The sequence below is a fragment of the Phaethon aethereus genome (assembly GCF_964289735.1).
Source record: "Phaethon aethereus genome assembly, chromosome: 5".
NCBI lineage: Eukaryota > Metazoa > Chordata > Aves > Phaethontiformes > Phaethontidae > Phaethon > Phaethon aethereus.
Genome location: NC_138579.1, coordinates 51,999,626 through 52,026,250, shown reverse-complemented (window position 1 = coordinate 52,026,250; position 26,625 = coordinate 51,999,626). Strand labels below are relative to the sequence as shown.

At 47.5% G+C, this 26,625-nt stretch overlaps 1 protein-coding gene across 1 annotated transcript; it reads left to right on the top strand.

The window, feature by feature from the left end:
• Nucleotides 1–1,515: 1,515 nt before the first annotated feature.
• Nucleotides 1,516–26,625, top strand: SLC25A22 (solute carrier family 25 member 22; the record flags this gene model as incomplete). Its single annotated transcript, XM_082000182.1, has 9 exons — nt 1,516–1,520; nt 3,247–3,372; nt 6,818–6,873; nt 12,630–12,720; nt 21,710–21,828; nt 23,491–23,662; nt 24,467–24,621; nt 25,505–25,580; nt 26,472–26,625. The coding sequence occupies 9 exons, from the start codon at nt 1,516–1,518 to the stop codon at nt 26,623–26,625; spliced, it is 954 nt and encodes a 317-aa protein (XP_081856308.1).

Sequence of the window (26,625 nt, the reverse complement as noted above, 5' to 3'; positions counted from 1 at the left end):
CATGATTAGGCCTGCATGCCTGCCTTTTGCAAATGAAAATAGTCTTGAGCTGCACTGATAACAAGACAGCATTGTGGAGTGTTTATGTGCCTAGATTTGTCCGTCATCAGTTACCCAATTTGGAGAGCACTTAGCACTCTTCTCTTACACCCATGAAGGGTATGCTGAGATTCACCTCCATGGAGCCTGATGGGTGTATGTCCCTGATAGCCTCAGCAGAGCAAAAGGACCAGATGTCCATGGCCATTTGAAGCTTGGTATTTTGAAGGAAGGGGAGACACGTCCTCAGAGAGCTCCCCCAGCCCCTCTGATGTGCTCTTGGCAGTGTGAAAAGGAGCTTGCTGGCTACAGGGACTAGTTAAAAGGGCTGAGGGGCAGTAGGAGAACTGGGATGCCTTTCTATCCCTTCTCATGTTAAACTAAGCAAATTGCTTTATTTATATGCTAGCCTGTTGTCCCTGTTTCACTAAGCCCTGCGCATGTAGTTAGTGAGAGACAGTAGCTGTACAGAAGCTAAATAGGACAGGGAGACCAGACACAGTGGATTCTCATCCCATGAGAGAGCAGAGAACACTGAGGTGAAAAGTAGGATGACTTAGTTACAAGGGAAAAAGCTTTTGCTTCAGGTGCAGTGCCCTCTGTCTCAAGTTCTTCTCTGTGCCTCAAATCCTTCACATCTCCCACTTAGGTCATCTCTCCCATCTGTGTGACCACAACTCTGCAGTGGTCACAGGCAGCCAAGCCAAGGAGATCTGTTTAAGCTTGGAGGATCTACCGAATGCCTCTTCCCTTGCAGCATGCATCTGTCATACATGAGCAAAATGAGATTGACTAAAAGACTAACATCTACAGCAGTGCTTTGCTGCGAGGTGAGATCATGGGTGTTGCATTTCTGCAGCAGTGCCCATGGAACTTGATCTCAGCGTCTCACCAGATACTGTTGAATAGTCCGTCTGTACCAGTCTCCCTCCGCAGTGCACATCGGGGAACCTGGATAGTTGGATTCAGATGCGATAGGGGTGTTGAAGCAAGGGTTTCTCACCCACAGAGTAGGAGGCTCTCTGCAGCCCATGTTGCCCAAATTTTTTGCTTCCCCAGGCACATCAGACTATTCCACTTCATTGCTGGCATCTGTGCTGAAGCTGGGGAATCTTTTGCACTTATGGTGCCAGCAGGCAAGATGTTTGCATTGTGTCTGTGTCTCACTCCCACCTGATATAAACCCTGTGATGATTTCACTGTTGGAACAGATTGAGAGAGGCAAGTGTCTGCCTGCCGTGGGTGTTTCAGGGACACTTAGAGAAGCAGTGACAGTGCTGAGGCTGGAAAGGAGCACTGGTTGTGCCTTGCAGTGTGTGACCTGCCAGCAGTGACTTTGGAGCTGTATTTGGGGAGGTTGATGCACTCGTGTCTTGAAACACCCTCCTTCCCAGTGGTGCCTCCGTCTTGACATGCTTTTATCTGGTCTATAACCTCCTTTTTCAGTGTGACTATGGGTTAAATAAGGAGGGCGCCATGATGTGAGGCTTACCGTTGGAAATTTTCCCATGTCCTGAGAACAAGTTGAACACAGGAGTTTGCAGGCAGATCTATTCCTTTCTCATACTGTGGTACAAAGATCCCCAAGGCAACAGAGTCTCAAACTGGTGAGATCTTGCAGTCTGGCCCTGCACTGAGCTTATGCACTTATTTAGGCCTGCCTTCCTAACATGCTGTGCTTAATTTACTCTTGGTCAGCACCATCTTGTTTAGGGATGGGGGCTGAGCTCAGGTCTGTCTGCCTGTCCTTGGCATCTCTTCTTCTAGCTGTGCCAGCCCTGGGGCTGTGTGTGTGTGTTGTGTGGGTGCTGAGGAGAAAGGAGTTCTGGCTGCAGGAGAGCAGAGGCTGAAAGGAGTTTTCCTGGGGTGTCAAGGTCATGCTTAGCACTTGTGGGCAAAGACTTTTTTTTTTCCCCTCCACCTCTCTTTTTGCTGCTTCCCCCAGGGAGACCTTAGGTTGAAACGCTGAGTCTCCATATCCTGCCTTTCCCTTGAGCCTGGAGCTGAGAGGCAGCTCTTTCAGCATGGCTGCTTATTGATCCTCTCTGCAATGCTGCTGGAGTGGCACATGTTTGCAGAGCATTCACCATGCCACGGCCAGCCTCACTGCTGCTGCTTCCAGTGGGTAATGCAGTCTGTGATCCCATCCAGAGCATTATGTCACCATCGTGAAAGGCAGGGTGCCCATTGCCCCGGTGTGAGGACTTGGCCTCACTGGCTCTCCCAGCTGCAATCTAGGACTGTTGTCAGTTTAATATTCGACACATCCTGTGTTCAGGGAGCCATATCCTGTGCTTTGTTGGAGGGAGCTGACTCAAACAGGCTTCCTTTGTCTCTGTCTGTAGTGGTTTATTGAGCATATAAGTGCTGGACATTTTTCATAATTGAATTTGCTGGGAACCCATGTTTAGATGATCTGGCTTTCACTCAGTGCCACTTGCAAGAATTCCCTGTGGGAACACAAAGGCAAGCACAAAGGCAAGAGCCTCGTGTTTTGGAAGCACATGCAGCCAGCCAGGTTTTGATTTCCCCGAGAGGTATGAGCTCACATCTCTGCATCTGTGGCTGTGCAGGGCTGCCAGTCCGGTGGTTTTGCTGGGCTATTGGTTTGTGTGTGTTCCCCTTGCCCCAGGCAGTGGGTCTGGAAGCAGTTTCCTGGAGCTGTAGCTGTCTGCTCCTTGGCTGCCAGCTGGGTGCTTCTGCTGGGCTCGTTCCCACATGATGGTAGCAGCTGATGTGTCACGAACCTCTCATTAGATGTGTATCTGACTGCAGTGCTGAAAACCATTTGCCAGTAAACCTGCTGGCTTGGATGCCATCAGGCCCTAACTGAAGTCTGTCCATGTGGTAGATGGTGCAGCACTCTGTCTTTTCTCCTCTAGGGACAACAGAAGCCCTTGGGTCCTGGGAAACAGGGTTTTTCCTTGCTCTTAGCAATGTGTGGCTTAGCTGTTTGGCTCCACTCCACTCATCAGTGATCTGTTCTGATGCTATGTGCTGCTTTCCCCTCCTCCCCTGTATGTACAGCAAGGGCCAAGCTTTGCCTTGAGGCAGAGCTCCCTTTGTGCTGGAGAGGGCGGACAGCCTCGTCGCATAGTGATGTGTTAACTCTGGTCATGCAAAAGAGCTCCACTCTTTCCTCTTTCCCTCCCCTGATTTTATGCTGGTGCTAAGACATTTGTTTCTCTGCATCTCATCCCCTTACAGTTTACCTGCCAAGCTGATCAATGGAGGCATAGCTGGGCTGATTGGGGTCACCTGTGTATTTCCCATTGACCTAGCAAAAACTCGCTTGCAGAACCAGCAGAATGGCCAGCGGATGTACACCAGCATGTGAGTACTTGCCCGCACAGGCAGCATCCCCCAGGGCTTTCTGTGGGGAGTCCTTCCACTTTGTTACCTTTCAGGTGAGCTCAGCATTTCTAGGAACAGAGCTGTCTCCAGGAAACCCAGGGGACAGTCTTGAATCAAGCTGTGCTAGAGCAGATAAAGTAAATAAAGCAGCTATTCAGGCTGCTGAGCCCAGTAGGCAAGATCTCTGCAGAGGGCACATCTGTTTGCATCCCTTGCTTGGGAGCAGCTTATTTGCTGCTGTCAGGGCTCAGAAACAAAACCAAAACATAGAGCCCTGTTTGGTTCTCTGCTGGGCCACAACCAGGTGCATGAAGGAATTTCTACCTCTCTTCTGTTTTCCATGACTTTCATATTGGAAATTAATATCCTTTCCTTTGCTGTGTCAGTTTTAAAAAGAGGAAGCAATCACCCATTCCCATTCTGGAGCAGAATCTTTTGAAGGGTCACAGGTTGACACATGCTGTAGTTACCCCAGCAGTCCTATGTCCAAAAAAATTCAAGTGCTGCAGGAAAAGAACGCATGAATATATCCAGCCCACCAAATTCACCTGGGATTTGTGTGAGATGCTTAGGGCTGTGTATCTGCTGTGGGAATGTACCACACAGCACACAATGCTTTATAGTAGGAACCAGAGTCAGGCCTTAGTTTTCCAAAAGTACTGGTGTCATTGACGGGGGGAGAAGGGACTGGGACTGATGATGTGTCCTGTCCTCCTGCCACTTTGTTTCAGAAGTAGTGTTTCCTGCTCCCTGCTCCTCCACACCAATATTTTCCTCTTTCCTGCCCAGAGGAATTTGAGGCAGAGTGGGAATAGGAAAAAAATTCTCTGTATGTTGATGGTTTTAGTCTCTGGGTCTCCTTGCTCTAGCTGATGACATGTAATTATGCATGAGCTTAGGCTGTAGGCTCTGGCATGCCACAGCAGACTGGTGCTTCCCTTGACAGTGACAGCGTGCTCTGCTCCCTGCGTTGTTTGTGTGCTCAGGTGTGCTGGCAGGGCATGGCCTCCTGTCTTGCCTTGCGTCTCTTTTTTGTTGTGTCCTGCTGCTGCTGCAGATTGCTTCTCCCCCTGACCTGATAGGTGACAGCAACAGGAGTTTGGGCAGGTTGAAGGGTTTGTAGGCTCCCCTTGGGAGACCATTTCAGGATGCCTCATCTCTGGACACGAGGAGTCAGTATGAGAAAGTCTTTTAACCTCCAGCAGTAGAGTTTGGATCTGCTCTGTAGCCAGGAGTTGTTGTGGGATGGAGCACCGTTAAGGAATACACAGGATTTACCCTGTGTATTTGAGCTGGCTCCTCTTAAGAGTCTATGACAAAGACTGGATGTGAATGAGTAATGCTGGAGGTGTTCCTCTGGTATTGGCAGCCGTTGTAGGGAAAGTTAAGCTTGGGCTGGTGAGGATAAGTGAAAAGGTCTTTTGGGGACCGAGGGGCTGGCAAGGACAAAGAAGTAATGGGGATAACACATCTTCTAGATAACATCAGGCCATCCTGTGTCCTACCTAGGCAACCAAGGGAAAAGCACTAAGAGGATGCTTTTGCCATGCATGGAGCTTGTCTTCAGAGACACGCTTATGCTAGCTAGCAATTTGGGAGGGCTTGTCTGAAATCACCAGTTACAGGGGCTTATTTTTCAGGAATGTATGCTCATAGATACCAGATCTCAAAGGTTTCTGCTGAACATCCAGGAAGGCAGCAAGTTAATTTAAAATTTTGGCTGTCTGCCTTCAAGACAGCATGCCTTGCTTCTGCTCAGCTCAAGAAACCTTTGGCATCAGGGGAGTCTTTCCCTTGAAAGAGCCAAAGACACTTTGGAGCAGCCCTGAGGGCTGGAGAGAGATGGGCTTTTGGGCTGTGCTTCCCGAAGTATGTTATGTATAATTTTAGTTAGCTGCTGGCTCCCTTTTTCCAGGGAGAGAAAGGAGCTGGGCATGACCTTGGCTCCATCTCGCTCTGCTGCAGCTTGAGGGGCTGGAAGTGACGTACAAACCTTATGATGAGGCAGCAGGGTGACATGAGTGTAGTGGGAAGCAGCTCTTCCCACTCCCCTGTCTGCCACGGTTTGTTCAAAGCAGTGCGCTACTGCCTTGGGGAAAATGCCTTGCCTCCAGCATTGCAGTGGAAGAGCTTGAGTGTGGGGGCGGGGGAGAAAGGTTGCCTGAGATTTCTGGGGCTTGCAAATGTGTTGGGGGGGGCTGCTACCAAGAATGAGATGAGTGCATGCAAACTGCAGGAGCTGGGGTGCAGTGTGTGAAAGACTGTGTCCAAAAGGATGTGGAAACTCATTGCCATGACTGGCAGCAATGCAGAATGGACTCTTCACAAATAATGCAGGGTACCCTAGAACAGTCTTGAGCCAAGTAGGGCCATAAAGCTCTCAAGGGAGAGAAGAAAATACAGAGTTCCCACCTCAGCACTGCTACAGAGCAGAGATTGAAGTTTACTCCTTGTGTTGCCAAATCTCTTAGGAATGTATTCTTGTTTTCATCAGCTACACTTCCCTTATTACTACTTTAAAAAGCATTTTGCTCCTTAATTATGTACACGTGCATGCATGTGCACCTCTCCCTTCCCTTGTGGCCATGGCAAGTACCTGTCCTTTCCCAAAGACCCCAAAGTCAACCTTCAGCCAGCACCTGGGCTTCATGCAGCTGCCATCCGGTGAGGGGAAATTTTGCCAGGGGATCTGCACTGCCTTCCTGAACTGCGCCTCTGGATTTGTTAAGTATGTGTCTGTGCCTCTGAAAGGCTTTGAGCCATTCTGGTGCTCTGCACACTTTTCCCATTTGCAGTAAATGTAGTTGAAACAAAGAAGGTGACAGTGCCCCCCTGGAGTGGACTTCCACGGCACACTGCTGTGCTCTCCCTAGGGCAAGATCCTTAGAGCTTGCTGCATGCTGTGGGACCCGATGTGTTAAAAGCGCGTGCTTTAATCTGCGTGGGAGGTCACAGATGACTGAGTGTTCAGGTCATCTAGTGCTTGTGTGCCTTGTGTCAAATTTCATGGAATAAGTCAAGCAAGTCAGTATTGTGGGTTTTGCCCCCCCCCTTATTTCCCTCCTAGAGCTGGATTTGAAAACATGTGCATGGGGATCTGCTAGTTAGAGCATCTCATACATATTTGCCACAGGGGACCCTGGATAAACAGCCCTTGCAGTGACACTTTTCCCTTTTGTGTTTCTAGAAAGCTGACAGTGTGTGTGGGTAAGCCAGGGGTTTCAAAGCCCCTGTGAATTAGGGGCTGAAATTGGACTCAGGCCTGAACAATGGCGCATTCAGCGGCTGACGTGGTTCCCTTCTTGGCTCAGGGTTTTGCTGACAGATCATAAATGAAAACCACTCAAAGAGATTTGTTTTGTGTTTCTCTGCTCTCACCCACCTTTGAGCTCCCATGTTTTATCTCTCTCTGTTTCATTTGCAGGTCTGACTGCCTCATTAAAACAATTCGGTCAGAAGGTTATTTTGGCATGTACAGAGGTAAGTAAAGCTGAGTCAGGCATGGTGCAGCTTTTGCGTTGGAGCATAAGTGCTTTTGGTGCATAAGTTGGAGGAAAAAGCCCATATTCTCTGGCTTATAATTCAATAACCTAGCAATATCCTAAGACATTGAAAGGTGCAGCTGTTTCTGAAAATAAACTCCTCCATGCCAGGTGTCTTCTCAGCTCCCCACCATTGAAGACTTGAGTCCTCCCCATGGCTGTTCTGGTGTAAAACCTTGCCATTTACTGAAGTTCGTCTTTACTAGCAGTTTAAATGAAGCTGCTGGACTTTGTTTCAGGACTGTATGTGTTTCCCAGCTTGGCCACAGTAACTTTTGTCAGAGGGGCAGTAGCAAACCCCTTGAAGTGTCTTGCTTGTGGTTGATGATTGAATTTATGTCAAAGCCCACCACCAACGTAGTCAGGCCTGCTGTCCTATCTAGTTGGTAGCTTGTCTCCAAAACGAGCTGTCTCTCAAGCATGCCCAAGTGCTTCAAGTATTAAGACAAACTGCAATTAAAAAAAAAAAGTTAAAAATAATCTGCCTCCAGAAAAAAATTCCCTTGGGGTGGTAAGAAAATCAGAGGTTGGCTCATGGTGGAGCTTCAGCTGTTTGGTTCATTGTGTGCTAACCTGCTAGAAATCTCCTGGCTGTCTGTTGCAGCAGTGAGTTCCTCAGTTGACATTATACCTTTTCTAGTTTAAACACAAAATCCTTGAAAGTTTTTAAAGGTTTTGAAGATTGAAGAACAGCAGGCCAAATCCTGACTTTACTCATAACAGGCAAAAATGTGGAATATCTTCTTGTCTTTCAGCGTGGTCCCAACTGGCTTAGTAGACACTGAACTCTGATTCATTTTATATGCTACTATTCAATTGACTGAATATGCAGTTTTCATCTCTGAGGCTTTCACATAGCATTCTTCATGGCACTCATTCACTGATAAAGCCTGATTAAAGTACAGCTTTGATTAAGTGAGTCCTTGCTCTTTGTTTTTTCAAGCAGGAGTCCGGAGATGCCGGCGCCTTGCTGTTGGCAGCAGTAGTGTCTCTTGCCGCTTCTTCTGTAGCTCCTAAGGAAACACAGACACTGTAGCCAGCCGTCCTGGGAGCAGGCACTGGCTGTTGAGGCAGCGTCTCTTGCGCAACTTGCTGGTGGGCGTTTTGGGGGAGTGGATTGGATGCCGGGGGTGGATTGGCTGCTTCACGACAGCTTTCCTGGGAGCAGGCAACAAGACAAATAACCCCGAGGAACCCTGGCAAGCTCCATCTTCGATGCTAGCAGTGACACGTTCCCCCTTGATTTTTATCAGAAGCTGGCTGCTTCTGTGTTCCTAGCCAGGAATGGAGCCTGCGTTAACTTTGGCTGTAAATATGCGGTGGCAGGCTGCTTACTGGGGAGCAGAAGGAAGAAGCTGGTCCTGGAAACTTGCAGGCGAGACTGTAGGACCCATCAGGGTTCTTGAGAGAGACAGCTTATTCCTGTAAGGTGTGTGGTGGTGGTGGGGATATGCATCTCCAGGCCACTTTTTACTCCCGGGCAGAAATCTCAAAGGGTGCAGAGGGTTTTGCATAGCTCTTACTTTTCCCAGCTATAATGAGTCTGGTCAGCTTGGTCCATGACCCACTAACTTTGTACCCCCTCTGTTCAGGGAGCTGATAGTGGCTTGAATTTACTTGTCACCTTTGACTATTAAATAGGGAGCTGGGTTTAAAGAGGGCTTTTGTGAATAGCTCCAGCTCCTTCCAGAAATACATAGATATTTCAGCATGGCCAGGGTGCAAAAGTGACTCTTATAAGTACAGCAGTCCTGGTCTCTGTGCCTCAGTTCTGTGAGCTGACGTTAACAGCCCTTCCCTCCCTCTAAGAGAGAGGATGGGTGGGTAAAATACATCCAAGATTCATGAAGAATGTGAGTGCTTTTCTGGGTAGAAGGTAAAGAGATGGCTCAGCCTTGCGGACAGGGGCAGATGGAAATCAGATGGTGGGATTGGTTCCTGTTCCCTCTGTCTGTCCCAGTTCCCAGCAGAAGTTGCTGTATGATGCAAGCTCTTACTTGCAGCCTTTAAGCTTGAACTGGGAGGATTGTATGTTAATGTGCTAAAGTGGCAGCTGCTGTGCTCCATGGAGGAGTCACAAGTGCATCAGTCATCCCTGCAGGGCACTTGGCCTCTGTTGGAGGACAGAAAGGGTCTGCTTGGGTGCAGGCATTCCCACTGTGTAACTTCAGGTCTCCTTCACATGTGAATCAAAGCTCCTCCATGCAGACAGAGGCTTGAGAGAGAGGCTTGAGCTTGTAGGATGCTTTTTGGCAAATCATCTCTTAAGTGCGGTGTGTGGGCAGACAGTCCTTGCTCTGTATGACTAGACCATAGTGAACTGTGTGTTGTATAAGGCAGTCCCAACATTTGTCAAGTTCTCTCCAAAAAGTTACAGGGGTTCTTGGGTTTGTTTGGAGGAGGAAGAGGAGGAGGGGTTTTTAACATTTTTTTAGGTAGCAGCAGTGCCTCAAAACTGCGTGGTGCTGTCTAACCCTGTCTATGCTCAAAGGATGACACTGTGCTGCCTTCAGACGTGATGCCAAGCAAATGAATCCGTGGTGCCTGTGTGCTCCTGGACCTTGTGGACACCAGTGGAAGGGGACCTCAGAGAGGTGTTGTCTCTGCTCTCTGCTACAGTCCATCCAGAAGCTGCCTATAGATCCCAGCGCATGTCCTGGAAAGTCCCATTGCTGTTTGCAGACCAGCTGTTTAGCCTAGCTAAAGGGAGCCAAAGGCCTAGATCAGGCTGGGGAAATGCCCTTTGCTGTTGATGACGTTTGGAGGATAGCAGCAGTCTAACTACAGTAGTATGGCAGCCTTCCCTGGCCTCTGCTAATAATACCTCACATGCACACCAGTGCCGCACGGGGGATGACTCAATCCCCCTGTTATGTAGGTTGCTGGTGATCTATAAGGGCTTCTATGAGAAATGTGTTTTAATAACAAAACCCAAGGCTCGGTGAGAAGAGGGCACTTACAAGTTAAGTTGGCAAACAAGTGGTTTTGCCTCTATTTGATTTTTGGGTTTTGTAGTGATTCCATACTTCTTTTCAAAATACTTTGTTTTTTAATGATTGCAATTTATTTTTGCATTGTTTGTCTGTCATTGCTTCTGGTACATGTAACGTTGCCTATAGGCCAAGGTTAGCTTTAGTTAGGGAAATAGTCATTGGCACAGCTAGAATTGAAGAGCTATGTGATTTTTGTAAAAAGGTAGAAAACGCTGTGGAAAGCGTACAGCCAGCAGCTAATTTCTTTTCCTCCAGTCAGTTGAAGCTGTTACAGATCATTGAGGACAGGGATTATCCATTCTCTGCTAAGCTGCTTTACTGAAAATATCAAAGATGTAGGAGAAGACCCAGGTTCATTAACTTTTCTGTGTATATTATGTGTTTTTACTTTCTACTTTATTTGCAACTGAAGGAGAAATTACTGTGAAAGCCTCTTGATTCCTGGAGGAGGTCAGCACATGGAAGCATACTTCTCGCTTAAGTTCTTGCTTGATGGTTTGGAGTTCGTTTTCTTTCTTTCAGTGAATCCTTCGCACTGGTGTTAGGGTAGTGGGTTTATTCTTTCTTTCTCTCCTTGTTTTTCCAAGGAAATAGTTATTCATGCTGCATGTCAGTAACGTACAGCTGTTTTATTTTCTAGCCATTAGGAGTGGGGTTGAAGTTGTCATCAACTTGGCATTCGAGGAAACACTTCACGGATAGCCACTTCCACTTAAAAATTGGGCTGTGTGGATTTGCTTTGTAGATCCTGATATGATTGACATTAAAAGGTAGAGCATGAAGGTCATGTCTGTGTGGCTTCTCATCACATGCAAGAGACGTGGTGGTGGGGATATGATGTTTAGGTAGCACATCAAACTGAAGCAGCACAATCACTAGTACACTTAAAAGTTTGCAAAAGCTCAGGAGTGTGAGAGGGCTGCCCTGCTCCCTGGCTCCTGTAGAAGATGGCATTTGTTGGATATCATGGCCTGTGTGGAATGAATGTGTTGGCTTAGCTTGCCACGAGGCAGTGTTACTCTGTATTTCCTGCAAAATCCAAACAGGGCATTCAAAAGAGGGGAAAACGTGTTGGGCTACCAAGCCCTGCCCAGCAAAGGCTGTCTGTGTTCTTGCTGCGATTTCCTGTGTGATGGAGAAGTGTCCTCTGAGCAGAGGATGTGGAGCCAAGGATTCCCGTGTCCTGGTCCCAGTTATCCTGTTCCCAGAAGTCCCAGTTGCAACTTTGCTTCCTAATCTGAGGAGAGTCCCCCTAAACCTATGTCTTTCCATGTCATATTAGGAGTTCCTCAATAATTGTTTGGAGGGAGAGGAGTCTATCCTTGTGGAACAGAGGATTGAGTTGCTGTTCTTTAGGTGTGTTGAGCCTTTATAGCTCCTCTCAACTTGTGTTCAAACCTCCCTGAAAATGAACCCCGCCAGGTCTTTGGAGCCTAGTGGGAGTGCAGGCTTCTCTCTTTGCTTCTCTTTGGAATACGGAGCTTTGGGACAAATTGTTTAAATCTCTACAGCAAGCATAAATGCAAAAGGCATACCCTAGTATTTGTGTTTGTCCTTGCAAAGGTGTTCATAGGCCATTAGCAAGTCTCAAGTGAAGCTCTTCTGGAGGGCTTGGGGCTCAGTACGCTTCAGTGCAGGGAGAGCTTCTGGTCATCCACTGCAGGAACTTTTGAGCCATAAGATTTAATGGGAGGAGAATGTTCTGGAGCATTAAGCTAATGATGCAAAACCCAGTATGCTCAGAAGGGACCAGCCCTCCCCTCATGCCACTTCCCCCAGGGCAGCTTGAAAGCTGCCCCCAAGTTGCTGTGTTGCACTAATGCTGGCATCCATGGCCCACAGCAGCTAACCAGGCCACACAGACCTCTCACTGTGGCAGGCACAATACAGGGATTTGCTGTTTGTTGCTCCTGACAAAAGGACACTCCAGCACGTGGTGGGGGAGCCAAGACTTGTTTACACCCCAGGTTCCCCAGCAAGCTTTGCCATGGTGCTCATTAGGGGAATTTCTGCAGGATGCAGCTTGTGGTGGACAAAAAAAGCCACTTCAGCCCTGGCTGTTCTGAGGGTGACACCCAGTGGTGATATACAAGGGAAGCCACTTAACTCCAAGGATTGGTCTAGAGCTGGCTGACTTCTGTGTAGATGAGTCAAGTTGACTTCAGCCAGCCTCCAGGTCTTTCCATGGCTCTGCCTTTTCTGCGCTGCCTGGTAAGCAAGCTGCTCTGCTTTTGGTGGTGGTTGGGCAGGGACAGTAGCAAGAAGGTGGGGCGGGGGGATTTTTCTTCTCAGCATCGCAAAATATTTGCAAAAGAGTTGGGGCTGGCCATTAATCCAACTTGTACTCCTTTCTTGAAGGTCTTATCTGCATTCTTCTGGATTCATAGGAATGCATCCTTGGATGAGAGAAGAGGATGCATGTATGCATGGTGGGAGGTAGTAGTGAAGCTAAAGAAATAACCAGAAACATATTGCAAATGGAGTAGAAACACATCAGGGAATGTTTTCAAAAACCCAAGGTGTTGGGAGGCAGAAATCCTATTAATTTCCAGTGGTGTTTCTAAACCCTTTTGGTGCATTAGGAGATCTCCTTCAGCAGTCCTTGGTTTTGAGCAGGAGTTACAACTCATTCGTGAAAGATGGAGTTAACAGTTCCTTTATTCTCTGTCTCCAATGGCCTTTTCCTCTTTTTCTTGCCCAGGGGCTGCAGTGAACCTGACTCTAGTGACACCAGAAAAGGCTATCAAACTGGCAGCCAATGACTTCTTCCGGCATCACCTCTCCAAAGATGGGTGAGTAGGGGGTGCAGACCTTTCGCGTTCAACTTCAAAGACACCAGCTCTTGGGACAAGTCTGGTGAAATGTCAGGGCAAAGGTGGAATAGGGTGATGTGATGACTGAAATATGAGTTGACCTTGAACAGCTCAGCTGGTGGTTACATTTGGGCTAAGGATGTAATGTCTAAAATGGGAATTGAAAAGCACTCGGTTGGATGCCTGCTTTTTATTCAAGCTTCCAAAAATAGTCCCAGATCTAAGCCAGTGTTAGAAGATCCAGAATTTGTAGGCAAAACATTTGAGAGGAGCCCAATGGCATGGATCACTGCTGAAGCAGCTGCTGGGAGGACCCTTGTCCTCATCATCCTGAGCTGTTATGCTCTTTCTGGCTTGAACAGATGGCAAGTCAAGTTCTGTAGACCCCAAACTTAGCATCCCTCTTGTCCTTTTGTAGCTTGAAAATAATTGTAGAGAGGTGGTGAATCTGAATTGACAAAGGACACTTGTAGCATTTCTCAACAGCTGACTTGCAAATAAATGCTGAAGGAATAAAATGATCTGTTTAGCTTGCAAGTTGGGGTTGGTTCACGTGAATTAAATGTGAGTAAAAGATGCTAGGTGAGCAGTTGAGAGGGACTGGGCCCTGAATATTTAATGCTGTTTTCACCAAGATGTTTCCCTTGCAATTTGGAAAACAATTTTGTCTGCCTTCAGAATGAGACTTTTCTCCAGAGACAGCCAATGAAGGGCACTGTCTCCAGTCCTCAGTGACAGTAGTTAGAAAACAGCCTGCTTGGGATATGATCCTGACTGTTCCCATCAGCAGTGATGGGGTGGAGCCTCACTGAAAATGCAAAGCTTTGCCACGATTACCCATGATATGGGTTAAACAACTTCCTATAACATACCGTGTCAGTCTTGGCTTGCTGCAGATCAGTGGCTCAACAACTTCAGTGGAGACGGTGGACTGACACAGGTTGAGGATCTAGTTCTTTCATATACCTATTTTTTTTGTTCCGGAGTCTTTCAAAGTAGCAACTAACAGACATTTGTGTGACTCATTGGCTCGCAGCTGTTTGTGATTTTTGTGTCTCTTAAAATAGTGTCTCTTCTGTGCTCTGCTCAGACAGTGGGAGGTAATGATGTCCTCATTGCTCATCGCTTCTGCCGAGCATTGGGTCTGATCTCTGCAGCAGACAATACAGCGGGCCCTGGTGTACTGCAGTAGACAGGAGCACAGCTAGCTCATGGCCACCACCTACGAAGTGAGGACTTAGTAGGCTGTACAGGGAAGACAAAAGGCAAGGCAAGCTGCCATGCCTTGTACCACCACTGAGAGAGTGGCTCATGGAAGAAATTAGAGCAGCATTGCAGCATATTTGGTGTTCTGTGAGAGCAATCACTGCTGTGATGTTTCAGCCATTAAAACATGACATGCCTGTCAATAGATGTCCTGCACCATGAGAGATGATACCATCCTCATAGGACAAATGTGTGTGTCTGCCTCTCAGTGCTGAGGCAGGCTTTGAGCAGGTGTTTGGGTAAGCAGCATGCAGCTGTTCCCATAGCTGAGGTCTTCACCCAGACCTCTTCCAGTTTGACTTCTGGGTTCCTGGCTGATCACACATGATGTGGATCATGTGCTGTGCTTCCTTCAGAAGGAAGGAGCTAGAGAGTTTTGCCAAGAGTAAGACACTCTGTTCTCCTAAAACGTATGCCCTGATGGGACTGGCACTACAGCAACCTGAAGCACGAGTGTGATACCATAGTGGGGAGCCTTTGTGTCTTGACATGAAGCATTTTTAACTCCTTTAGAGAAAAGAAAGGTTCCTCCACAGTTAGGTGACAATAGCTAGGCAGCATGTGGAGTTGGGGTCACTCATCTCATTCAACCACCATGGGTGGCTTGGATGAATGAAATCTGGTCAACTCTGCTCATGAGAATAGCCAGTGTGAGCTGAACAGAGAGGCAGAGCCTTGATACTGCTGTGATAGATGGTTTAAAGTGTTTCTAACTAGAAACGTCACTCCAAGATGTGATGTGAAAGAAGATGCCTTGCAGATTGGCTGTGGCTGGCATAGTCTATGAACCTAAGATCTAGCTGGAAGGTCTGGTGCATGCTGTGATCTTGCTTAGTATATGGGGAGCAGGGGATGATGGAAAAGAGCATGACATTACTAGTGAGGATAATGGCCCTTAGAAACTCTAGGACAGCTGCTTATCGTTTTCTTCCATGCTAGCGAAATCCCAGGCCTGGGGATGGTGTATGTAACCTGTTGGAGGGGTTGTGCCTGGCCATGCTGTAGCTGTTGCATGCTACTTTGCCTTTAGCAGTTCACAGAATCTTTTCCTATGTGTAGCACGTGCAGCAAATAGGAGTGATGGCAAGGGGCCATTTCATTGAGTCATGAAGCTGTGTTGTCACCCAAGGGTTTGCCTTGCTCCTGCTCCCTCTTTCCAAGCTGTTTGCAGTCTGCAGGTTTCTCCCTTGAGATGCTTCTGTCCACTCCAGTTGTGTTTGTAAGACAGAGCAGGATTAGCGGTGCTGGAATTCAAACACTTCTCCTAGCCAGGGCAAAACAGGGTACATACCTGTTAGCACATAGCAAGGTTGGGCTATTTATTTCATAACTCCAGTCAAAGCCTAGGTATGAACAACAAAACAGCCCAGGGTTAGAAGGGTGACGATTCAAGCTGCCTGGCATGTCAATGTGGTTTCATTTCTGGATATGTAATTGCAACAGTCAAGGTATTATATGGTGTAAAGCACAGCGGAGGGACTTAGGCTCAGTGTAAGGCTGGGGTCTGTTTTTTCATGGTGAGCCACCAAGATCTTAGTCTGGCTTGTGCAAAAAGGGCTTTTGGTGGAGCTGAACCATCTGCTGTGTGTTCATAGTATGTTGTGCTCTTAGGCCAGCATCCCAAAAGATGCTTTTCTGACTCAGAGCTGCGAAAGTCTTCTAGTCCTCTTTGACTCTGAATGCCGTTGTTGTTAAGCTTCTGTCACTTGTCTTGCTTGAAATGTGTTGCATGAACTGGAGATCCTTGTCCAAAAAACTGTGTGTGTTCTATCAGTATTTGCTGATTAAAATATGCTGAGTATGTCCTCCATGTGCAAGTGGAAGAAGCACGTGTGGACCAGAGAGAGTCTAGCAAATCCAGCATGACCCAAAATAGTCTCAAGTTACACAACAACTTTTAGTGTGCAGGCATATATTTTTTTTTTTAATCCTCTGAAATGAATTTGCTTTTAAACTGCTAAGAAAAAACTTGGCATAAAGCCTGTTTTCGAAAGGCCAGACTGAAAACAACACCTGTGGCGTAGGAAGCTCCTGCCTGCAAATTGCTGGAAGAATATTCTGGGGATGTATCACTGCAGGCTTGTGCTAGACTCCCTTTTCGCTGGCCATGCTCTTGGATGCTGCTGGAGGTAGAGTATTGAGGCATCAGGACCTCATGTGGGACCTCATGCCCTTGTTGGTGCACCCATCTCCCTGAGTCTGGAGATGTCTGTTCCTCCAGCCCTCTCCACCCTGGAAGTAGCTTGGTTGGGCACTCCGGCCTGTACAATGCTCTTCCCCTCCTTTTGGTGCAGGAAGGATGTGTGTTCACAGGCTAAGGGGCTTGATTTCTGCTTCTTTGCCTGTTTCTGTTCTGATATTGAGACCATTATGACAACCTACTGCTACAGCCTCTTGTTTCATGAGGAAACAAAACTGTGCTGGTCCTCCCAAGCTGTCCTGGACATTTAGGAACAAGGAAGGCCTGTGTGAGTTGTGAGAGTGCTGGAAACCCCCTTGCTATGCCATGGAAGAAAGAAGGAAACCCAAGGTACTGAAAAACCTGAAGGGCACCCCGTGACCCTAATTAAGAAAGGCAATAAGGGTCAAACATTGTCCTGTGATGATTTTGGTCTGAGGGCCCCTGCAATTCCCAGGAGAAATAGAAGAGAAACCTTCAGGCTGCTGGAAACAGAGAGGATTTTTTTTTTTTTCCCCTGGATTTCTGAAGCTGGATGTGTTGAGAGACCCATAATCTCACAGCTGCTATTAAAATAGCAGCAGCTTCATTGTCCAGAGCAGAGGATGTGAGAAGAGGAGTCACTAGGGCTAAGTGAAGCACTTCAGTGTGAAGCACTTGGGTATGAAGCTAAGAAAACAGTTTAAATTGGTAGTACACAAGCATGCATTTAAAATATATTGTTCGTTTTTGGGTGCTCAGTGTGTGACGCCTCTTTGACAGATGTAAGTATTGCCTACTTTGTGTCCTCTTTGAATTTGGGTGTTAAACACTTCATAAAAACCAGTCCCTTTAAAGTGTTCTACAAAGTTTCATGTTTATCTCCAAAGTGTTGAGTGCCAGACAACTGTTGTGTGTGGCATGTTTGTTAGATTTTGTTGTTCATTTTTCAAGTTCTTGATTAAATACTGTACTTTGGCTGCAGTAAAACGTGTCTTGTGGCTTCTTATAAAAGCTATTTCTTGCTCATAAAAACTCTCCAGTGTCACTGGATGAGTTTCCTGCTGTTCTTCTCCAAGGTGTGTTATTCCCTTATGGCTCCTGTCCTCTTTAATCTTGACCTTCATACTTTTTTTTTTTTTTTTTTTTTTGCTATTCTGGGGCAAAGGCTGGCAGTCTGCTGATTTAGCAGCTCAGATTCCTAGGAGGACCGGCATAATTGTGTTAATTGTGTCTTTGCTGATGCCAGCAAATTTTCTTCCTTTCTGCTTCCCCCTGCCTTGTAGCTTTGTTCAGAGAAGAGAAATAGCCAGCTGTAATCCTGAGACAAGCAAGGCACTTTTTCTTTTTTGCCATGCACATGTGGAGACTGGAGCTTGTTCTCCTTTTTCTTCCCAGCTGATACATCTCCTGAGGGCTCCTTCCTTTATCTGCTTCTCTTTCAGGCTCTCCTAAAATACTTGGACCATCTCTTCTGTGGCATCTGTTTAAGTAGCCATTGCGTGGCCTGTTTGATCCTTGAGCTGCAAAATGCTCATAGACAAGGCTGTGAAGTGAGGCTCTTGATTTAGGAAGGAGGGATACTGCTACTAGTCCTGGTGCCGAGCTGCTCTGTCACCTTGCGCACACTGTGCTTTGGTCTTTCTCTGGGCAGGAGCCCTTGTGGGCCACGGCAGCCTTTCTTGTAGTTATCCACTGGATGTCCAGACACTTTTTAATGCAGATAACCCTCATCCAACCCACCAGGGGTTGTAGGTGGGGGAATCCAGCCCTTCCCCTAGAGAAAGAGCGAGTTAAGAGCTGATAATCTCACCGTGCCTATTCAGGGATAGCTATTGGGGGGGGTGTGTCTTTTATTTAGCACACAGAGGCTTAGGGAATTACAGTGGGTTGAAGTTGTAGACATCAAAGGTCAGCCAGAAAGTAAATACACTTTCAGCTGTTAATCTAGAAGGAGCTAGAGATGGGCTGTTTAATCACGTAATACACCCATGAGAGGAGTATTGCCCTTGTCTCCATTCCAGGTACATGTCTTGGGAGAAGACATGGGTTGTGTCGGTTCAGCATGCCCAGATGTGTTACTCAGTCTGTTGTTCACTTCCACAGACATTCGTATAGGAACAAAACACTTGGGATCTCCCACCAGGGCAAACCTGATGTAATGGGTGCAGGTACAGAGTCCTCTTCCTCTTGACTTCGTTCAAACACAAAATGCAGAGCTCCTGCAGCCAGATGCAGGTTGTACCATGCTTGGAGTAATGCCTGCAAGAGCAATATTTAATCTGGTGGCATTACTTTGAGGTGGATCTGTCCTGCATCAGTGCTTTGTTTTGCCTGTTGGAGGCATTTTTGAGCTGGCACTAGAAATGAGAGGGAGCTTGTAATGGGAACTTTCTTGCTTTTACATTTCCAGGATCTGAAGTGCAGTTGCAATAGCTTGTTGTTCCCTCTTGGAAGGCCAGGGATTGTGTTAAAGGGACTGACTGGCAGTTTGTGTGCACGTCCCCATGTGGCTGTGGCAGACAGGTTGCCCTCCCTTTGAAGGATGACAACTGTATGTTGGTCCCCTAAGCCATATCAAAAACCCACTATTTAAATTGTTTGAAAGCAGCTGAGACTCTGTTTTGAAACTGTTGGGGAGCTTTCTACAATCTGTTCAGTTGACAGACCAGAGGCAGTGGTTATTTTGAGTGAGGAAGGCAATGTCCAAGCTGGGGACAGTAGCCTCTTGGGTAGCAAATAGTAACATATGGCTTCGTATGGATGTTTCCTTAGATCAAAGATTTTCTGTCTTTGGAAATCTTATCATCCTTATTCTGAAATGGCTGGGTTTGGTCCCTGCCCAAGCACAGTCAACTCCTACACGGTCAAGGTTTTCCCTTTCCTACTCTGTTCCCTTGTGGCATGAATATACAGATGCTTTCAGAGATGCTAACTTTGGACTCATGTGTTGCTCTTGAAAAGCCCTCCATAAACCTCTAGTTCCTGCTTTTTTACTTTCTTTTCTTTCAGCTCTAGTTTGAAACTCTAATTTAGATCGAGCATGAATCTTCTCTCCTCCACATTTGACATTGTTGATTTGTCATGTCAATTAATTGCATGTCAGTTAAAGTGGAACAACTGATTCCTGCCAGTGCAGGATTTGGGACTATTGTGTATATATTATATTTAACACCCTCTTGCTGTGATAAAAGGTGTTTTTTGCATTTGTAGGACCAGATCCTTGCTGGTGTGGCAGCTTTTGAAGTTAGTTGAGATGTTCCAGTTTTTAAACCACTGGAAGATAAGGCTTGTGGTGCCTTAAATATTTAAACCCCTTTGTCATCTAGAGATGAGCCATTTTCAAACTCCTTTTATGTGCAGGCTGATGAGGTTTTGCAAAGGGAGTTTGACCGCTGTATGGCAAATTTTAAACGTGACAAAAGATTGCTTATCTTAGGCTGTGTTTTTCTTGGACTCCCCCCAGTTCCCAGGATATGCAAACCAAAAGCTGAAAGCCCTTGTTGTAGATGCTTTTGATGTACCTGTTTGACATATTTAAAACATACCCACACACATAAATCCTTTGCTGGGTCACACTGGCATAGATCCATGGAGTTCAATCAAGCCAGGCTGATTTTGTTGGCTGGAATAATGGTTCACAGACGAACACATACGGCAAATCTTCCTGATCTTTTGAACTGGGTATCAAAGCGGTTGCCCTGGATGAAAGCCAGGAGACGTGTACTCCAGGGATGCTCCAGGGCTCTTGCTAAAGTGGGAGATGCTCTAGTGTGCTATAGAGGGGGACTAGCAGCCAGCTTCTTTGGGTGGTTTACTTCCTCCCATGGCTGGGCTAGGGGTTGTGCAACCTTGCTGCTGACTGTATCAAGCTGTGCAGAGACTGACGCTGTGCTTCAGGCCACCCAAGAGGCACAAATTGGCCACCTCCAGGTGTCAGTACCAGTTGGACCTCTGGATTTGCATACCCTGATACCTGCGTACCTCCAGGAAAGCTTGCTGAGCACGCTTCAGCACCTGTTCGGGTAACTCTGTGGGAGGGATTGTTCTTTGTAGCTTCTCATCTATGGGGGAATTTGGAAAGGGGAGACTGTGAAATGTTCCTCCTTTCAGCCTCATGGGACATCTCTATATTTAGTCACTGATAATCTCCGTTGTGGCTCTGTGCCTCTAATCCCCTGCTCTGATATCCTCCCTGGAGAAGATGAGAGGTGGAGAAATCGGCCTGGCTGACGTGGTGGGGCAGCAGGATTATGGCGCATCTCCTCTCCCTTTCCCATAGTGTTGGCACTGAAGCTTCTTTGTTGGCCTGCAGTGCCACAGCTGTGCTGTGTGTGCATGCATATGAAACCCCCTGGTAAGGGAGTGTGGCTTGGTTTTGCAAGGGAATAGAGCATATCATTGTGGGACTGTCTTCTCCATAGTGTAGGGACTTGAGTGGGTTAAAATGAGGTATTGCTGTAGGAGCAAGGCTGAGGGGAGTAAAAATAGTACTTGCATTTAAAACAGAAAAAAGATGACGCTGTTTCCCTCTGGCTGTGTGATTTTTATATATGCTTTTTCTTTTTTTGCCCTTTTAGAAAAGAGCAGATCAGAGGTACTTTTTTTAAAAATCAAGTTCGTGTTTTCTGGTGTGAGATTTTTTTTACAGGGCAAAAACTCATCAGTTTCTGAAATTTGAGGTTTTCTGAGCATTTGCATCCTGAGTTCTTCTTTTTAGTCTTAGCTGGGCTGTTTTGTGGCTTTGGGATGGAGGGAGCTATGAAATGCTGCATTTTGTTAAGCAAGAACATGTCGCTGATAATCCCTGCTCTCCAGTGCAGAGGATGCACAAAGCTGCTGTGCTGTGGTTCTATCCCATCCCTTCTCTCTTAGGCAGGATCAGTTTAATGCAAAGGCTACTCTTTTTCAGTTTTGGAAAGGCTAGTGAGGTGAAGAAGCCGCTAACCACAGGGGAACTGCCTACCTGACTCTCATGTTTGCTGTTTGTTTATTTTGCTTTTGTCAGAAAACTCCAAAACAGCAACTCAAATATTTTGCCCCCTTGCTCCTTGTCCTGTGGTCTATGTTTGTTTGCTTGTGGGGATGTTGATGGTGTTTGAAAGACTAGGCTGGCAAAAGGAAAGCTGTTTATCCCCCTTAATGCTCAGGTCCTCTGCTGCCCTCTGAAGGGATACCGTTTCTGAAGGCTGTGCCCTGACTAGGGGCAATGCCAGGCTGGAAGGGAGCTGCAGCTCTGTGTCTGGGGATGGAGAGGGTTGTGTGATCCTGACTGGGGCTGTTCTGGCTGGGCTTGTGGCTTTTTCTGAATGTTCTGTTTCTGGGGCCAAAATGGGTCGTTTCCTCCAGATCAGGTGATGCTGGCAGAGGTGCCAAGCCTGGCCTATGCGGCACTGTCAAGCCTAGCAGGTTCCCCCATCTCCTGGGCTGCTTCTCCTGTAACTGCAGGGTCAGAGGTGTGCCCCAAGCCCCTGCAGCCCGCTGCCCCGGTGTTACTCCAGGCCGCCTCCTCTGACTGACTCTTTCTCTCTTTTCTTCGGGCAGGAAAAAGCTGACACTGATGAGGGAGATGCTGGCAGGTTGCGGCGCAGGTACCTGCCAGGTGATTGTCACCACTCCCATGGAGATGCTCAAAATCCAGCTGCAAGATGCAGGGCGAATTGGTATGTGGGCTTCTCTTCCCTGTGCACTGAGCAGGCAGAGGGAAAAGGGCTGGGGCTGGGCTGTCAAGGCAGAGGGGGAAGTAAAGAGCAGAGAAAATCCTTTTCTTTGCCCCTGCTCTACCAAGTCAGAGGTATTTCAGACTGTAGCAGAAGTTTCTCCTCTTCTTCCCATCTTGTTTCCACTCACCCTTTGCTCACCTGGCTTTGCAGAGGCCCTTGCAGTTACAAAAAGTGATGGTTTTTTTTCTCAGAGTGATAGGCTTGGCAAGTGAAACAGCAAATGCTGCTGATGGATGGAGAGAGGCAGGAGAGATGACTGGGTGGTCAGCTTGTGAGTGATTATAACTTGTTACTGTGCTCACAAGAAGGGATTAGCATCCTCCAGTGCTTTTCCTGTGGTGCTTCCTCCATCTCCATGTTTTCTGATGTCTATTCTCTCTCTTCTACCCCCCTGTAACACCTCCCTAACAGCTTCCCAAGTGGATGTGTCCTTTCTAAATGACTTGTCTCCCCTCTTACTCTCTTTTTTTCCTCCTGACAAAAACAGCAGTTGTCTCAGCTGAGATGGTAAATGAAATTCACCCAGAGCACTACATTTGGAAGAGGTTTGGGGTCAGGCTCTTGGGGCTGTGGGCAGGAGCTGGCAGACAGAGGCACGAGGGAGTGCAAGCCTTTTGCCTGAAACACTGTGGGGCATTTCTAGAGAGAATGGAGACGAGAGTCTGGCATGGAGACTCTGGGGGAAAGAGCTGTTTGCTATCTCATTAATCTCTTCCAGAGGTCAGCCCGGGGTATGGCCTTGTTCCCCAGGAGCCCTGCATGACACTGCCAGATACCACGTTTGTGGCCCTTTTGGGAAAATGGACCAATTTGTCCTTTATCTCTCCTTTGATGTGGCATTCCTGAACAATCACAAATTTACTTTTTCTTTTGTCTCTTTGCTGTTTTTAATGCAGACCTTATCCTCTTTGCATGTATTATTTTAAAATGTTTGAAGGCATTAAGCCATGGTTTGAGGGTTCAGAAGAGGTTTTTGCTGCTGTGAACAACCTTTTCTCTGTGTGGCAAGAGACCTGTGGTGTGCTGGTGGCAGCCAGAGGATTGCCTGCAGGTTGATGTGCTCTCCATCTTCTGGCCAAAGACCAGAAGTGCTTCAGTTTGAAAAGGTTGGGAGAAACCAGGTTGTGTTTATAAATGTGGCTGAGGTCCATGATGGTTTTCAAGGGAAGGAAGCAAAGAACAGAATTATTGAACCGCTCTTGTTTATGAATATCTTTAGTTTGCCCTACTGGGGCCTCAGGGATGTAGCTGAAAGCAGGTACTGTCATCTGCCTGCTTACGGCAGCTCCTTTTCTCTGCACTGCAGAGGTCATGTGTGACAGGCTGCTCCTGCTTAGGTAAAACCAGTTACTAGGAGAGTGCACCAGACAGTGTTGTGGTGTGGCAGCAGCCAGCTCTGAGATTGGGACACGCTGGGTTGTCTCAGGCTGAGGGAGATGGGCAGACTGGGAGCAAAAGCTTGCAGGGCACCCGGCTGGCCTTTGTCTGCATGTTTTTGTGCACCTGGAGATCTGCCTCTTCCTCCTTGTCCCATGGCACTGGGCAGCAAGAAACGGCTGTTGAGCATCTTACAGACCAGTTGCTCTCTCTACTCCTCCCCAGCGGCACAGAAGAAGCTGATGGCAGCGCAGGCCCAGGTCTCCTCTTCCTCTGCGGTGGGGGCAGCAGAGCCAGTGATGGAAACACGCACCACAGCAACACAGATAACAAGGGAGCTGCTGCGGAGCAAAGGCATTGCGGGACTCTACAAGGGCCTGGGAGCCACACTGCTAAGGTAGGATGGTGTGGGCTCAAACGCAGGGCACTGGTGTTCCCAGTCTTGATCCTAAAACACCAGCCATCCAGGGGATAAGCCTACAAAAGGGGTGTTGGCTTCAAGGTTGTGGGTTTGATTTGGTTTGGTTTCCATGCACGGGTTTTGCTCATTAAAGAAGAGAAGGTCAGGAAAGTGAGAAAGGCTACCTTTTTGTTCCTGGAAGATTTAATTCTGCTGTTCTCTGTGGAAGGCTTCTCTTTCCCCCATGGTCCATATTTTAATACTGTAGGGGAGTCCTTGTGAGCTAGCAAAGCAAAGCTGTCAGCCTGAGTCTCCAGAGTGTGAAATGGGTTCTGGCCCATCGACCATGTTGGATACAAGGACTGGTGCCTGCTCTGACACTTTACCTGGGCTTTCACAGAGTGATTCTCCTCTAGTTTTAACAATGGCAGAGTTAAAGCAATGCCCAGTGGGATGGGGGGCAGGTTGCCAACCTCTTGTAATTAACTAAAGTGTATGAAATGATTGAATGTGCTGGGATGTTTGGTTTGAGTGTTGAAAAATCAGGGGGAGGCCATTGACTCTGCAGGACTGCATGCCTCCCATGGGCCTGTTGTCCTTTGTGCAGTCAGTTTTGCCCCTGCTAAGTTTCGGTTCCTGTCTGCATTGCAATCGCAGAGCTGGGATGTTTGCATTGTACTCGTGGCTCTGCTGCCAGTGCCTGATGCTTGCAGCCCTTCCTTTAATGCTCAGTTTGTTGGTGTCCCACTCTGACTTTGCTCCTTCTTGTTCTTTCTTCCCTTTCCTCCCTCCCTACTGCAGGGATGTCCCATTCTCCATTGTTTACTTCCCGCTGTTTGCAAACCTGAACAAGCTGGGCCAGAAAGACCCCAATGTCAAGGCTCCATTCTACGTGTCCTTCCTCTCTGGATGTGTGGCTGGTAGTACAGCTGCAGTGGCTGTCAATCCTTGTGATGGTGAGTCCGATGCCTGTGCTTGTGGCCTGGCACCAGGAGTCAGGGTGGGCTAGGTGAGGAGGAGGGTGACCATGCCAGCCTCTTCGCAGTATGAGCTCATAGGAAGGTACAAGAGAGGAGCTCTGCTGTCTAAGCTGCCTCCAGCTCAGATGATGTTTCCCTCAGCTGAGCTGTACCTTTGGCCACAGCTTACACAGATCTTTGCAGTACTTGCTAGATAAGTCAGGAAGAGGGTGTCATTCATTTCAGTCATTCTTCGCAGGAATGACTGCAAACGTGCCCCTGAAAAGTCATGTTTCCATGTGGAGTGATAGTGTGCACACCACATGCATATGGTCATGGACAACCAGGGGGAGCCTAAGATCTGTGTCCTTTTCTCCTGCTCCATAGCAGCTGCCTTAAATACCACCTCGGTTTCTCTGCTATGAGAAACACCAGAAAGTAACTCCTCTCTCCAACATTGCACATGATACAGTAACTCCTCTCTCTCCAACATTGCATATGATCCAAGGTGTGAAGAAATCTAAGAGCACTTTTGTATATTTTAGATACTTCTTCCAGAAGCAGCTGAGTATTTGAAAATAATTTCCTACCTTGCAGAAAGGTACCTGAGTTTAGAAGCTTAAGTCAGCCTTGGAAAACCCTGGTCACAGTGAGGGGAGGAGGTTGGGTTTTGGCTGGCTGTGTTTTTCTTTTATCTATTTGTAAAGGAATGGGTTTGTTTTCCCCTGTTTTGCTGATAAATACATGAAAATGAAACACAGTCAAAAGGAGATCACCAAGAACACAGACCAAACACATTACTCTCAGGGTGGCTCATGCCTGCTGAAGAGCATGCTACGTTCCCAGTGCTCACCACTGTCTCTTTTCTCTTTCTCCCCAGTGATCAAAACACGGCTGCAGTCCTTGCAGAGGGGAGTGAATGAGGACACCTACTCAGGAATCCTGGACTGCACCAAGTAAGACTCCTTATGAAGCAGGCTGCCACATCAGATGTATGGCATCTGCTGCTGCACACTGCCAGGAAGTCAGTGCAGCTTCTAGACCCAACCAGCAGTTTCTCTGCTTCAGGTTCCCTCTGAACCTGTGCTTTTATCTATCTATCTATATAGACAGATATATAGATATATGACCAGATATATACTGTTCATATATAGAGATACAACTTCATCCAATTTTGAGTAAGGTAAATATAGAATTTATATTTAAATGTTTCTGTCTGAACCCCAAAAGTCGTAACATTGAGATTTTATTTCTGCAAAGGGAGGCAATGCTATGGTTGTCTCTCCCAAGGCCTGCTGTCTGAAAATGCTCCAGCATTAAGTCTTGTATCCCTCCCAGGACCGCTCTGAACAGTGGCTGCAGGAGTGTTGTCTGAGTGGGCTGTCCTCAGCTGCATTCTCTTCTGACCCTTTGCTAAACTGCAGTCTGGCTGCTTCAAAACCTGAAGGGAGTTTCAAAACACAAATGCTCTGCTTCTGTATTGCTGTTGTAGCCAGAGTCTCTTGCCATCTGGCTGTGTCCCATACTGGGGGTGGAGTTGGCCCCAACTTTTGAACAGAGGGCCTCTTGATGCAAGCATGGGGTTGTCTTAGCTGTACACCCAGACCCAAGCAGATGCTCCTGCTCCTGGCCAGATGTAGGGATGGGGTATGTTCCTGTATGGCCATTTGCAGAGCACATGGTGGGGATGGTGGATGATCTGCTGTGGAAGCAGTGCCAGGCAACAGTGCTTGCCTGGGTTTAGGCTCTGGAGGGAGGCAGAAAGCCTGTAGGGCATGGCCAGAGGCTCTCCTGGCATGGTGACAGGGTGGGATGGACACTTACCTGTCTGTGCCATTTATCCCCAGGAAGATCTGGCAGAAGGAAGGGCCCATGGCCTTCCTGAAAGGGGCATACTGCCGAGCCCTGGTCATTGCTCCTCTCTTCGGCATCGCACAAGTTGTCTACTTCATCGGCATCGCGGAGTTCCTGCTGGACATGCTCCCCAAGCACCGGGCCTAG